The sequence below is a fragment of the Vulpes lagopus genome, chromosome 4, assembly GCF_018345385.1.
Source record: "Vulpes lagopus strain Blue_001 chromosome 4, ASM1834538v1, whole genome shotgun sequence".
NCBI lineage: Eukaryota > Metazoa > Chordata > Mammalia > Carnivora > Canidae > Vulpes > Vulpes lagopus.
Genome location: NC_054827.1, coordinates 74,788,265 through 74,800,830, shown reverse-complemented (window position 1 = coordinate 74,800,830; position 12,566 = coordinate 74,788,265). Strand labels below are relative to the sequence as shown.

Sequence of the window (12,566 nt, the reverse complement as noted above, 5' to 3'; positions counted from 1 at the left end):
GTAAGTTGCCTATAAAACATACACTGCAAACTTTAAGGAAAGCTTGTCAGGAGATTTCTGAGCATGAGTGAATTTAAACTGAATTACCTTGAAACAAATACATTCTGAGAATCAAAGAGTCTTTTCATGAAAACAAAGAACTTATAAGAAAAATAATACCTCCTTAGGCCACAGGCCATGCAATTTCCTGATGAGACAGTCTTATTCAGGAATACCAGTTCTAAGTCTGACTTGAGGTCGGCATATATTTTTTTTAACTTTTTGTGAGAACATCTATGGACTGAGAAACACGATAGCTGAAGCATACACCTAGACTCTAGGGACCCCTTATCAAAGGTTTTTATTACAGCATCCTCATGTGGCTCATTCAATGAAACCTAATAGATTACAGCAATGTGAATTGGAAAGGCTCAGGGCTGAATCTACCTAAATCTGTTTCAATCAGGACTCAGCTTTTAGGGTAATCTCTAACATCTGAATCTGGGTGGAGGCCAATAACTACAACTTATAAATACGGTAAAGCCTTCAGAAGGCTAGATATTTTTAGTAATTTGTCCAAACACTGATAAAGAGACTGAGCAGTTGCATTTCAGACGACCTCCCTCATTGACACAAACAAGTTGAGCTGGCTTTTAAAATCACTGATTTTTGTCAAAAAATTTTAAACGTCAGAACTTCTGATTTTGCTTTTAGTTGGCTGAATATCATTCTGCCATTCAACACTGTCTATACATCTTGTTTTAAAAGATCAATATTTTGAAGTTTAAAGATTTATTGCCCTATTACTACACAAAGGTAGTATTTTCAAAATTTAAGATGAAAGTCAGTTTGCTATGTAATCTGACAATTTATCTTTCTTAATTGAGGTCAAAATTAGTTTTCAACTTCCAAAAGGTAACATTATTTTCATGTATGTGTAGTGGTAATATTGCTGATGGGCAATAGTAATCTTGGGTGGAAGAAGGTCTATGTAACTTTAGATGTAGATGTTACAAGATCCTAGGCAAGGTTTTCTGAAATAACATGGTACTTGTCCTTATTCTGGTTTAAGCGTCTTCTGATTAACTGTATGATGCTTCAAATTTTCTTTAGCAAGGTCAGTCATGGAAAATAACCAAGATAATTCAACAAATAGAAATCCAAGTAATACATTTATTGTTAGATCCCAAACATTAGACCAAAAATGTAAACAGCCTAAAAATAGATGTAGAATCTCTTCCTTCAATAGTCTGAATTCCCTAATCCACACCATTAGTTGGCTTTGCAAAAACTTTTCAAAGCATCTTGTTAGCTTTATCCACTGAATATATCTAACATGTCCATCAACATGAAAATTATTAAATAGTTAATTCATTTAGTGGAACAGAGCCATGAAAATGAAGAAGAAATTGAGTTATCAACATGGAAGAATCTAACAACATGCCTATTGAGGGGGAAAGGTACAAATGATACACACAGTATGATACTATCTCTGTAATAGTTTGAAAATATGCAATACAACAGTACATATTGGGATGCCTGAGTGGCTCAGCGGTTGAGCATCTGCCTTTGGCTCAGGGCGTGATCCTGGAATGCCTGGACAGAATCCCACATCAGGTTCCCTGCATGGAGCCTGCTTCTCCCTCTGCCTATGTCTCTGCCTCTCTCTCTTTCTGTGCCTCTCATGAATAAATACACAAAATCTTAAAAGAAAAAAAAAGGACAACAGTATATATTTGTTCAGGAGTACATACATAGGTAATAAAAGTGTAAGGAAATGCACTGGAATGATATCATCAGATCCAGGGTGGAGATGAAAGAGTTGAGATTGGGAATAGGCACATAGTGAGCCTTAGCAGTACTGGTATTCTTTTATTCCTTCAACTGAATGGTGGGTGCATGAATGTTTATCATAATACTCTTTATGCCTTTTCATATGTCTCAACATTTCTTAATAAATTTGAACCCAATGTGCTTAATTATAATGACTCTGAATTATCCAAGTTAATGATGTGTGCAAGTCGATGCATTACTGACAGGCTGTGTGTAAATCAATTTATAAAAACCATTTTTAAAATGCAATATGCAGTATGCTTTTTTAAAGGATATCTGTGGTAATTTTCTCATTCAACATTCACTCCTGGGTACCTCAGTGTAAAAACGACTTACTGAATGAAGACATGTTCAATAAGCATTAACTGAATGCTGAATATGTGGCAGGTACTGTGATATATACTAAGGATCCAAATGTGAAGAAGACATGGTCCTATCCCTAAAGGAATTCTAATGAGAGATAGACTTGTAAATAAACAACTATGTTACATTAAGACTTGGTAAGAGATGTGTACAGTGCTAAGGGAGTAAGTACATAGGAGGGATCTGCTAAATGTGCCTATGGAAGGTACAGAAAACTTGTAGAATAGGAGATTATAGGCAAGGATATTGATGCTAAGAAAATTAATGGGATCACGTCCTTAGAATTCCCTGACACCTGATCTGTGAGAATTTAGTGATTACCTAATCTTACTGCCACATCACTTTAAAATAGTATTTATTTGGATAATAAAGAATAGTTTATCTTTACAGTCATAAGTATATTTAAGCATGTATGTAGGTGTGTATGTACATATGCATTATCTTACTTTCAAAAGGACCGAGATGTCCTATAGCTAAACACATTAAATATGTTGGCATTAAAGACCAACAGCACAAGAGCCTATTAGAATCAGGCTGGTGTAGCTGAGCATAGAGAGAGGAACTTAGAAAAAAGAGAAGAAAATAAAATCTAAAGACAAGAGAAGACATAAAAATCTAAAAACTTTATTGTAAAAAGTAAAGTCCTTCAAGATTTAAAATATACAATCTTTATTATTCAACCACAAAATAGTTCAAAGGAAAAAAAGTATGTTCACCACGGGAAATCACAAGAACTTTTTGATGTGAAGACTGTAGAAAACACTTATGTATGTTCTCATGAAAAGTCAGAATTTCTATTTTTATTTTTAAAATCAGGATAGAGGTGTCAAGGTAGAGACTATTTTTATAGTATGGGAAATTGAAATATTAAGAAAAAATTTAATTTTCTATTTTTTGATGCTCCTGTTTATACTGTTTACCCACAACATAAATTCAGTGTAAGGAAAAGGCTTTTGCAATCTACTATCACATTTTTTTTTAAAAGATTTTATTTATTTATTCATGAGAGACACAGAAAGACAGAGAGAGAGGCAGAGACACAGGCAGAGGGAGAAGCAGGCTCCATGCAGAAAGCCTAGCGTGGGACTCGATCCCAAGTCTCCAGGATCAGGCCCTGGGCTGAAGGCAGTGCTAAACCGTTGAGCCACCAGGGCTGCCCTACTATCACATGTTTAAAAGCACAAAGAAATAGTTGTGAGATATATAGTTTTCCAGTTTTTACCTAAGTCCAGATTATCTAACCAGATTACTAAAATTCCTTGGAATTAACAGATAATAAACAGAGATGAGAGGGCTACTGTATAAAAATTAGTGTGTAATTAAAGTATAAGTCAGCCAAGAAAGAAAAACTTATTTTCCTGAGACAAACATATTTTTGGAAAGTGTTTTTTAAAAGATTGGGAAAAAGATTCATAAAACAAACTACTTTGATGGCTAAAAAGTATAGCAAGAAATTAAACATTTATGCCAAATTGCCTTTTATTTCAAGAGTTTTTAGTCCTTAAGTATACTTTCAAGGAAAAACATCCTCAACACCCAAACCTGTTAACACTATCTCTTTAAATCTTTCCATTCCTACTGTGGAAGACTGGGTTCAGGTTCTTCTTATCTTTCATATGAAATATATTAATAGCCCCCCAAGACTCCTATCTATTGTTAATCTACTTTTTGTTCAGTTTTTCTACGAGGATGATAGTAAGAAAGAAACTTTTGAGTTAGGATCCTCTTATTTGTTGCTTTATATTACCAATCCTGAGAACAACAGTTTTGACAGGATCTTGAATGGTCCAGACTGCTTCAAGAAAGTTCAGATCCAGTGTAGAGGGTATGCCAACCTACAAGTCTACAGTGCTTTAGAAAAATTTCAGTTGTGAAATACTCCCCCAACTTCCAAGCCAGACAATAGGTTTAACTAAACGTTACAAATTGAGGGTTTTAATAACATCAATGGTCATATTGTGAAGAGGCAGGCCAGATAGAATGCCTTCTCATATCCTGCCCACGGGACAGAAGACAGGTTTAGCATTGCTAGAGAACAATTTTGCAACAGCTAAGTGTATAGCTTCTAAGAAAGTATCTCATAGATAAATTCTCATAAGGAAAAAAAAATTCTCATAAGGAAGGAAAGATACACACATGCCTGTATGTGTCAAATAATGGCAGGAAGGCTGCAAATAATGTAATAATTGTTGCACCCCAAACAAGTGAAATCTAAAAGATGAGATTTAATTTTAGAGAGATTTTAAAGATATATTAAGTAAAAAAATCTAATTGCAGCACATCATTTAGCTGCAACATGCAGCACATGTTCTCATTTGTATAAAAAAGGTAATATATTTTTGGGTGCATGCATACATATCCAGAGACTATTTCTGGATAGTTACACAATACTTTATGAACATAGGTTACTTCTGAAAATAAAACTAGAAGGGTCAGAGGAGAACTTGTTCTTCATCTCTGCTCTTCTGTACTGAACTTTTCCTCATATATGCATTTCTCTACTGTCAGAAATTTTCCATTAGTATGCATTACTTTTATAATGTAAAAATACTCAATGGAAAAGAAATTTGGCATTTAATTACAGCCTCATCTATCACATTCTACTCATCTAACTTCTCACTAGCTAAAGATAAGGCAAACACAACAGAAGCCTAACAACCATGCCTAATGTACATTTATTGACTATCTTCTAACCTACTTTGTGCCAGGACTGTTTAGGCAGTGTTGGACAATTGAAGGCTTTAAAGTAGACATGAAGGAAGTAATAATCCCCACTTTAGAATCCCCTCTACCTGCCCCTCAGCTCCCACACCATCTCATAGAAAGATATTCTTAGTCATGACATTCTGGTACTAGGACTGTGATTAGCAAAGGTATCAACTATCTGACAGGAAAGATAAGCCAGCCACTGAATGCACATCTCATTGCTATCAGTCAGTTCTCCTTTAGTATCTCCTTCCCTTCTTGCCCTCAGAGTTGGGCCAGGTCTTCACCAAGTATCCTTGGTTTTTTACCTCAGAAGTGAGGGCTTACTTTCCAGGGGCCAAGTAACTACTATCCTCCTTGGGAAATAGTGGCCTAACTATTGTTGGATCAATCTTATTGGGTGTGGAATTCTAGTATACTATTATTTACATTTTTATTATCATAACAACTTATAAATAGGCAGAGACTTGCTTCCCTTTATTTCCCATGAACAGATAATTATAAATATAATTTATATTCTTTAAAAATATCCTCAAATAAAAATTTGTTTTTGCCTTATAGATAATTTGAGCAAGAATAGGTGAAGCTAACACATAAAAATAAAAATTGTACTTTGAAAAAATGTCAGACACTTACAATGCAAATATTGCTTGAAAGAATCATTTAATAATCATCTAATGGAGATACTGGTCCCACAATTTACACTACTGCTCCTCAGGCTCCTAAAGCGGATATCTAAGGGCAACATTGAGGACAGACAACATAGGAACACCACAGACATTCAAACAGTGGAGCTGATAGCAACAGAAAATGGTGACAAGAAAGTGACTCCATAGGCCACCATGAAACGGAGTGGCTTGTCACCTTCTCCCTTACACCTCCATTCCCACCTGCATGCATCAGTGGACTTCAGGTTGAAAGTTTCACTGGGAGGATTGCATAAGTTTAAAAAGTGGAAAATGTAAATGGGGTCAGGCAAAGTTTAGGCTGCTGAGCTATTGAGGCCCAGGAAGCTATCTGCCCAGAAGCATTATCAATTCTGAGGAAGACAAAAGGAGTGGGGTATGGAAGGAAATACTCAATACCAGGAGGGTTTGGAGAGGGGAAACTGGAAAGCACCTACTTAAATCTTAATCTGGGTTCAAGGACAGATGAGGAAACCTTTCAGGTTTCTTTCCAGGTAGCCTTGTCTTATTCAGTAATTTAGAACAGGTAGGAATTTGGTGAGAGGAAATACACAAGCATAAAGAAACACAAAAGTACAAACACTGAAGTTAAAAAAGAAGTTATTAACTTGCATCCTCTTGTTATTACTAAATAAATGCCAACACATTGCCAGAAATAATAACACTCAGTACAGTCTCTGAAATCACTAATTTTCATTTTATATAATTTGTTATGGCCGTATAATATATTAATGTGAAGGTGTGTGCCCAATATGTGGTTCTACCATGACAAGCCCTAAATTGATAGCTTATTTGAAGATTTCTTTTAGTTACTTCTTTCAATAGCTTTAGGCCATCATGTGGAATATTCCTCCCCCAAATTTCATACATAAACACACACAAAAAATAAGCATTATGTGAAAAGTAAATGTAATCTATGGAATATCCTCTGTAGATAAGCATGGTTGAATTTATAGAAACCATGTATCCAACATTCTATGACAATTTAAAATTAATGCCTCCCACCCTTGCTCCCATCTCCTGGATTGAGACACATGTAATCCATGGTAATACTTCTTGTTCTTTCTTTAGGTTAAAAAAAAAGTAGTAATCCTGTACCAGTACCGGCAAAACTTAGGTCCTGAGAGACACCCAAAGACTGTCTGTATTTAGAGAACAGAAAGATAAAATAAACTTTTAATTATACAGTTGTATCCATCCAACTGAACATTAAGAAAATCATTCTATGTCATATTTTGATCCCAATAAAACTTGTACACCTCAGTATCTAGTTCAACTATTAAGTTCCATTTAGCTCAAAAAATATTTCAATGCCCTATGCAGTTTTCAGTTACTGAACTAAGTTGAGTTTGTGGCTACAACATACACAGTATTCCTCTTTGGCAGGTTATTTACCTTCTGGTTACCAATTCTGGTATGTATTAAAAGTAGATGATTTGCCATCACTGAGTTCCACGGTCAGACCTAAGAGTCACCTAGCTCTGACTTGAATGGAAATGACGACGTAAAAGGGAAAATGGTCTGAGAGAAGGACAGCCTCTCTTGAAGGGCAGGAGAAGGCACTCTACTCCATTCTGGTGAATCACTGCTGCTTTGGGGAAGCAAAAGACCCTGTGGCTCATAAAACCTGATGATATTAAGAAGAGGGAAGGAATATACACTTAGAATCCAGGGTCACTGCTAGAAACACAACTTTAAAAATTCAAGGGAAAGGAAAAATACCATATTTAAAAATGAATCAGTAATGTTTTTTCCTTTAAAAAGTATCTGGTAAACCCATATCATACAGATGTTCATTACTTATTCAATGTACACCATTGAGAGATAAATAGAACTGTTAGAATACAAAAATGCCAAGGGTAATTCAGCTACTGCAGTGTAAGTGTGGCATAACTGATTCGTCATGACATACAATTTTCTAAAAGCTATTCTGTTAGAAGGCAATAAATGAGTACATAAATGATTTACATTCTTCTGAACCATGGTTATTATTCAGTATTTTATTCTTAAAAATATATACACCCTCTACTATTATGTTTATTCTCTAGAGTATAATAAAAACATAATTGAATTTGATGAAAAATAGACTTTATTCTAAATGTAGCGTACAGCACATACTGCTACTCCCTTATTTTATCCCTCGTGAAGATCAATGGTCACTTGAGGTGGTTCTGTTCTAGCTTTGTTTTAATATATGGGCAATAAAATATTTTTAATTTAAAAATTATATTCTTATATTCCATGTCATATTTTCTTTTTAATAACATCTGAGTTTTGACCTAAATAACAACTTATGAATGCAAAGTACAATATTTTAATCACTGTTTTACTTCTAAGCATGATTTCTTATTGACCAGGTAGGGTAGGATATTAACTACAGATGGTTTAGCAAATAAAAACGAAGTAGTCTATAACAAAAACATCAGGGTTCAATGATTTGTTTTGTTTTGAAAAAGCCTAAATGTGATTATGAAGACAGGTTACCTCTCAAAAATTATTTAAAATTTGTTTTAATATAACCATCTCTGGAATTTAGATAAATGACTTATAAATATATTTAAGCTGATATTATTTTCATTTATAAGTTTCTTTGGGTTAAAGATTGTGCCATAAAATATATTAATATATAATATATAAATTATGTAAATATGCAGTTATACTAAAGTTTAATATGGTTATTTTATATTATATATAAATTATAACTCATAGTCTTCAGTACGGTTAAATCATATATATATTATCTTTAAAAAATACATAAACATACATAACGTATATGTAGGTGCATGTGTGTGTATGTGCATACTATATATATATATATATATATATATATATATATATATATAATGAAAATTAAAAATAAGAGCCTTAATTCTCCCTGTTGAAAATAAGGGGACAAAAAAAAAAAGAAGGGAACAGATTTCCCTCTCTTCCTTTTTCTTAACATATCGTAGAAATTAATAATTTTAAGAATTTTTTCATTTCTATGAAATGTATCCCTTAAAAGACAAGATAGATCTTTTGTCAGCATTTTCACCCAGGACTATCTTTCTCAAGAACCTGAAAGCCATCTTTTCGAAATGCAAACAACCAAGGGAGATGGTTCCCTGGCTTGAAGTTCTGCCCAAGAGTAGGAGGCTAACTTCAGTGCATGCTTTGTTCCAATCTCCAAAATCACATCTTGTCATAAAGATATGAGAAATGTGTTTCTCCTCAAGATAACACAGGTATCCTTTAATACAGGTAAAGTTATGATGAACTATATGTGAAAAATGTGCTACTAAATCCTCTACTTGAGGACTAGCTATCACTTATCTTGAAAAAAGCTTGTAACAGGTTGTTTCTACTCCGTTATATAAAAGGATGAGATTCCTAGCTCCATCTTTACAATCTCTTAGCAGAATGCCTGTGATATGCATTGCATTCTGGTTTAATGTCTGTTGAATAATAGAATTGGTTTTGTTCTCTTCTGCCTTCGTGGAGAGAATGTCTGGGGTGAGAAATTTTGTTTTAATTTTAATTCCCCAACATCATGCTTTCATTTGAATTTAAGTTATTTATTTATTTAAAAAAATGACTGCATTCTTATATAAAACGTGAGGGGGAAAAAAAAACCCATAGGAACATTTCACTTGCTTGGTTTGGTTTCTTTAACAATTCAATATAACTATACCCTAAATTTTAAAAAGGAAATACTACATATACTACATTAGAAGTCTTTACTGTAGTTTGCATATTTAAAATCTACCTGAGGTAAAATATTGGAACCTTTGATTAAATGGATAAAAATAAGTGAAATGATGGACCCTAGGACTGGCAAACACATATAAAGACAAAGTCCTTTCTATCAAAAAACATGTATTAATAAATGGCAAGCTACTTAGCTGTTCTTGCCACTCTTCATGTTTGGTAGCATAGCTTTTGGAGTAGGTAATGAAGACCAACTTTGCATAGCAACTCTCTATGGAGTCTCTAGCCTTACAAGTAAGGAGACTTATAATGACAAACATTACATTAAAAAATATATTTTTCATGATCTCTTTTCGGCAACTCAAGCAATCCATGGCCTTATACTATACCACTTTATTTTAATACCTTAATTTCAAATTTTTAATTTCTATGCTTATCTGTCAAGAGGATATGTAATGCTAAACATATGAAAATCCAAGCCATCAATGTTGGCAACTCTAAGAAATTAATAGTAATTCAATAAGCTTTATTTTATCTATTTGAAGACAGAGCCTCTATTTTCAAGTGTCATTTAAAGTACTAATCAGATAAAGCAAAACATGTTAAATTCTAAGAGGGAGGATCTGATCAATTTTTTTCAGGAGAATTAATGATACTAAACCTAAAAAAAAAAAAAAAAAAGTAAAAAAAAAAAATGATACTAAGCCTAAAATGATCTAGGAGTAGGAAATACTAAAACTAGACCAGGTAAAGTATGTGTAAATGAAATATGAAACCAACTTGTTTTAAATAATTACCAATATTTACCTTGCAGCATTTTGTTCTATCTGTTCATCAATGTCACTGAAGATCTGCTTAAATTCCAATTCTCCAGGAAATGAATTTAACAGACAATGTAGGTCAAAAGAATTATGGGAATATTCATCTCCACAATCCATTCTGAGGAATAAGAATAAAAAACATGTCAGTTCCTCAAAAATAAAGAAAAAAAAACCCTCAAGTTGTGATACTAAACCAAAAATAGTAATTCTCACTTATAGGTAAAAAGAAATACAGCAGTAGGAAAACTAGGGTATTATTAAACTAGACAGAGTGTTTTGTGATTTAATTTTCATGAGGTGTGACCTAATTTTCACACTTCTCTATGGTTTGAAACCTGAACAAAACAGCACCCCTCAGAGAGTACTTAAACATCCTGCTGCTTCTCACTGTAACCAAGAGCTGAAAAGGAAATCACAAAGCCTCCTAGACCACTGTGAACAAGGGTGGTGGCAGCAACAATTCAACACCTTCCTTTCATTCCTGTCAACATACTCACCTGGAAATCCTAACCTCTGAATTTTAAATGTCATCCCCTAGCCCTATTTATATGTGAAAAAGGCAAAATTTTCCTTGAGTTCCTCTATCACCCGTCAACCTAAGTACCCATAACAGACTAAATATTAGATATGCTACTCTTCCTAGAAAGATACGCATTTTCCCACTATCACATCATTCATTCAGTCAGTCCGTATATATTCTTGAATGTCTGATACATAAGTGGCACTGCTGCAGAAGCTGGGGATGTAGTTGCAACAAGCCAAAGTCCCTGCCTTCATGGAGTTCTTATCTGTTTTAAGAACACATGAGCAGGTATACTTTATAAAAGATCACATGGTGAGAAGTGCCATGAGCAAAAAAAGTAAAGCAGGGCAACAGGATAGACTAAAAATGATGGAGATGGGCAGAATGTGAACTGTTTTACTTAAAGGTATGTTATTTTTGGACATAAAATAGTGCTTATAAAATATATAATGACTAACAGTATAAATGAATGAGAACTTTAAATATATTATAAAAAATATACATGGAATAAATATTAATAAGAAAAAGGCTTGTGGGGAATGTGGTTTTAGTCTGGATAAATACAAAGTATTTAAAAAACTGTCTAAAAAGTTTTGTAGAGTAGGAACGCCTAGGTGGCTGAGCGGTTGACCATCTGCCTTTGGCTCAGGGCATATCCTGGGTCTGGGGATTGAGTCCCACATCAAGCTCCCTGCATGGAGCCTGCTTTTCCCTCTGCCTGTGTCTCTGCCACTCTCTTTGTGTCTCCCATGAATAAATAAATAAAATCTTAAAAAAAAAAAAAAAGTTCTGTAGAGGCTGAACACTAATGGATTTCCTCATCTTCAATTATTTAATTATAAGAAATTCAGCTTATTATGCTATAATGAAAGAGCTGAACATTTCTTGTAGGCATTGTCTAGAACTTCAATGAAGTAGTCTTGGGAGAAAGCTTTTATTTTTCTCTCAGAGATTTTATTTTAAAAAGGAACACCCAACTAAACACTTTAACATAAAAGTCTATGGCATCACAAGGTTTGTCATTTATAAAGTAATTAGTTCCCAATACAGAATAATCACAAACATCATTTTAAAATATCACAATCTTCATACTCGTAGATCGTCCTTCAAAATATTTTGCAGTAAAAGGTATAATTTCTCATTTGTGAACAAATAGTGACTTATATCATAATAAATACTAATTTGAAAGTTATACATCCTTAGGGCACCAAAACTTTAAGATTTCCATATAACCAGTGAGTCTGAGATCCTCTTATCTCCCTAGGAGCTCAACTAGTTACAGCTATTATCAGAACAGTCATTTCTAAACCCAAAGGCCAATAATACTAATAATGAATTCAGCTTCTGTATTTCCATGTTTTTAAATAATTTTGCGTAGTTCAACTCTTCAGATCATAAGCCACTCAGAAATTGTTGCAAGAAGATAAAATTTCATTTTTGTAATGAAAAAACTGATTAGTTGAGGATTTTATAGAAAGCTCAAACTTTTTTTTAAAAAGACTTATTTATTTATTTATTTGAGAGAGAGACAGAGACAGCGACAGAGATAGTGTGAGAGAGCAGGAGTGGGGAGCAGAGGGAGAAGCAGGCTCTCCACTGAGCAGGGAAACTGTTGCAGGGCTCTATCCCAAGGCCCTGGGATCATGACCTGAGCTGAAGGTAGATGCTTAACCAACTGAGCCACCCAGGCACTCTTAGAAATCCTAACCTCTGAATTACATAAGGATTTATTGGTAAATACTCTGTAGTTAGCCTCTCTAATTACTCTCAAATTACTTGGTAAATCTTTGTAGTTAGCTTCTCTAATAAAAGCAGTTATATATCAATACTCTTGTTCAGACTTGTCTTAATTTGTCAATACTATAAAGCCTCAATGGTTCAGATACTACATATTCAAAACATAATAGGTACAGAACTCAGCTTAAACAGCATGATTTGTTATGTATCTACTATGTACAAACTACTTTA

General features: G+C 33.8%; 1 protein-coding gene across 3 annotated transcripts in view; it reads right to left on the bottom strand.

The window, feature by feature from the left end:
* KIAA0825 (KIAA0825 ortholog) overlaps window positions 1–12,566 on the bottom strand; it is a 388,202-nt gene that overhangs the window by 329,115 nt on the left and 46,521 nt on the right. For all 3 annotated transcript variants that reach the window (XM_041752619.1, XM_041752621.1, XM_041752620.1), the window contains exon 3: window positions 10,062–10,193. In XM_041752619.1, the coding sequence (XP_041608553.1) occupies window positions 10,062–10,192 (131 nt within the window). In that variant the 5' untranslated portion in view covers window position 10,193. The remainder of the gene's footprint in view (window positions 1–10,061; window positions 10,194–12,566) is intronic.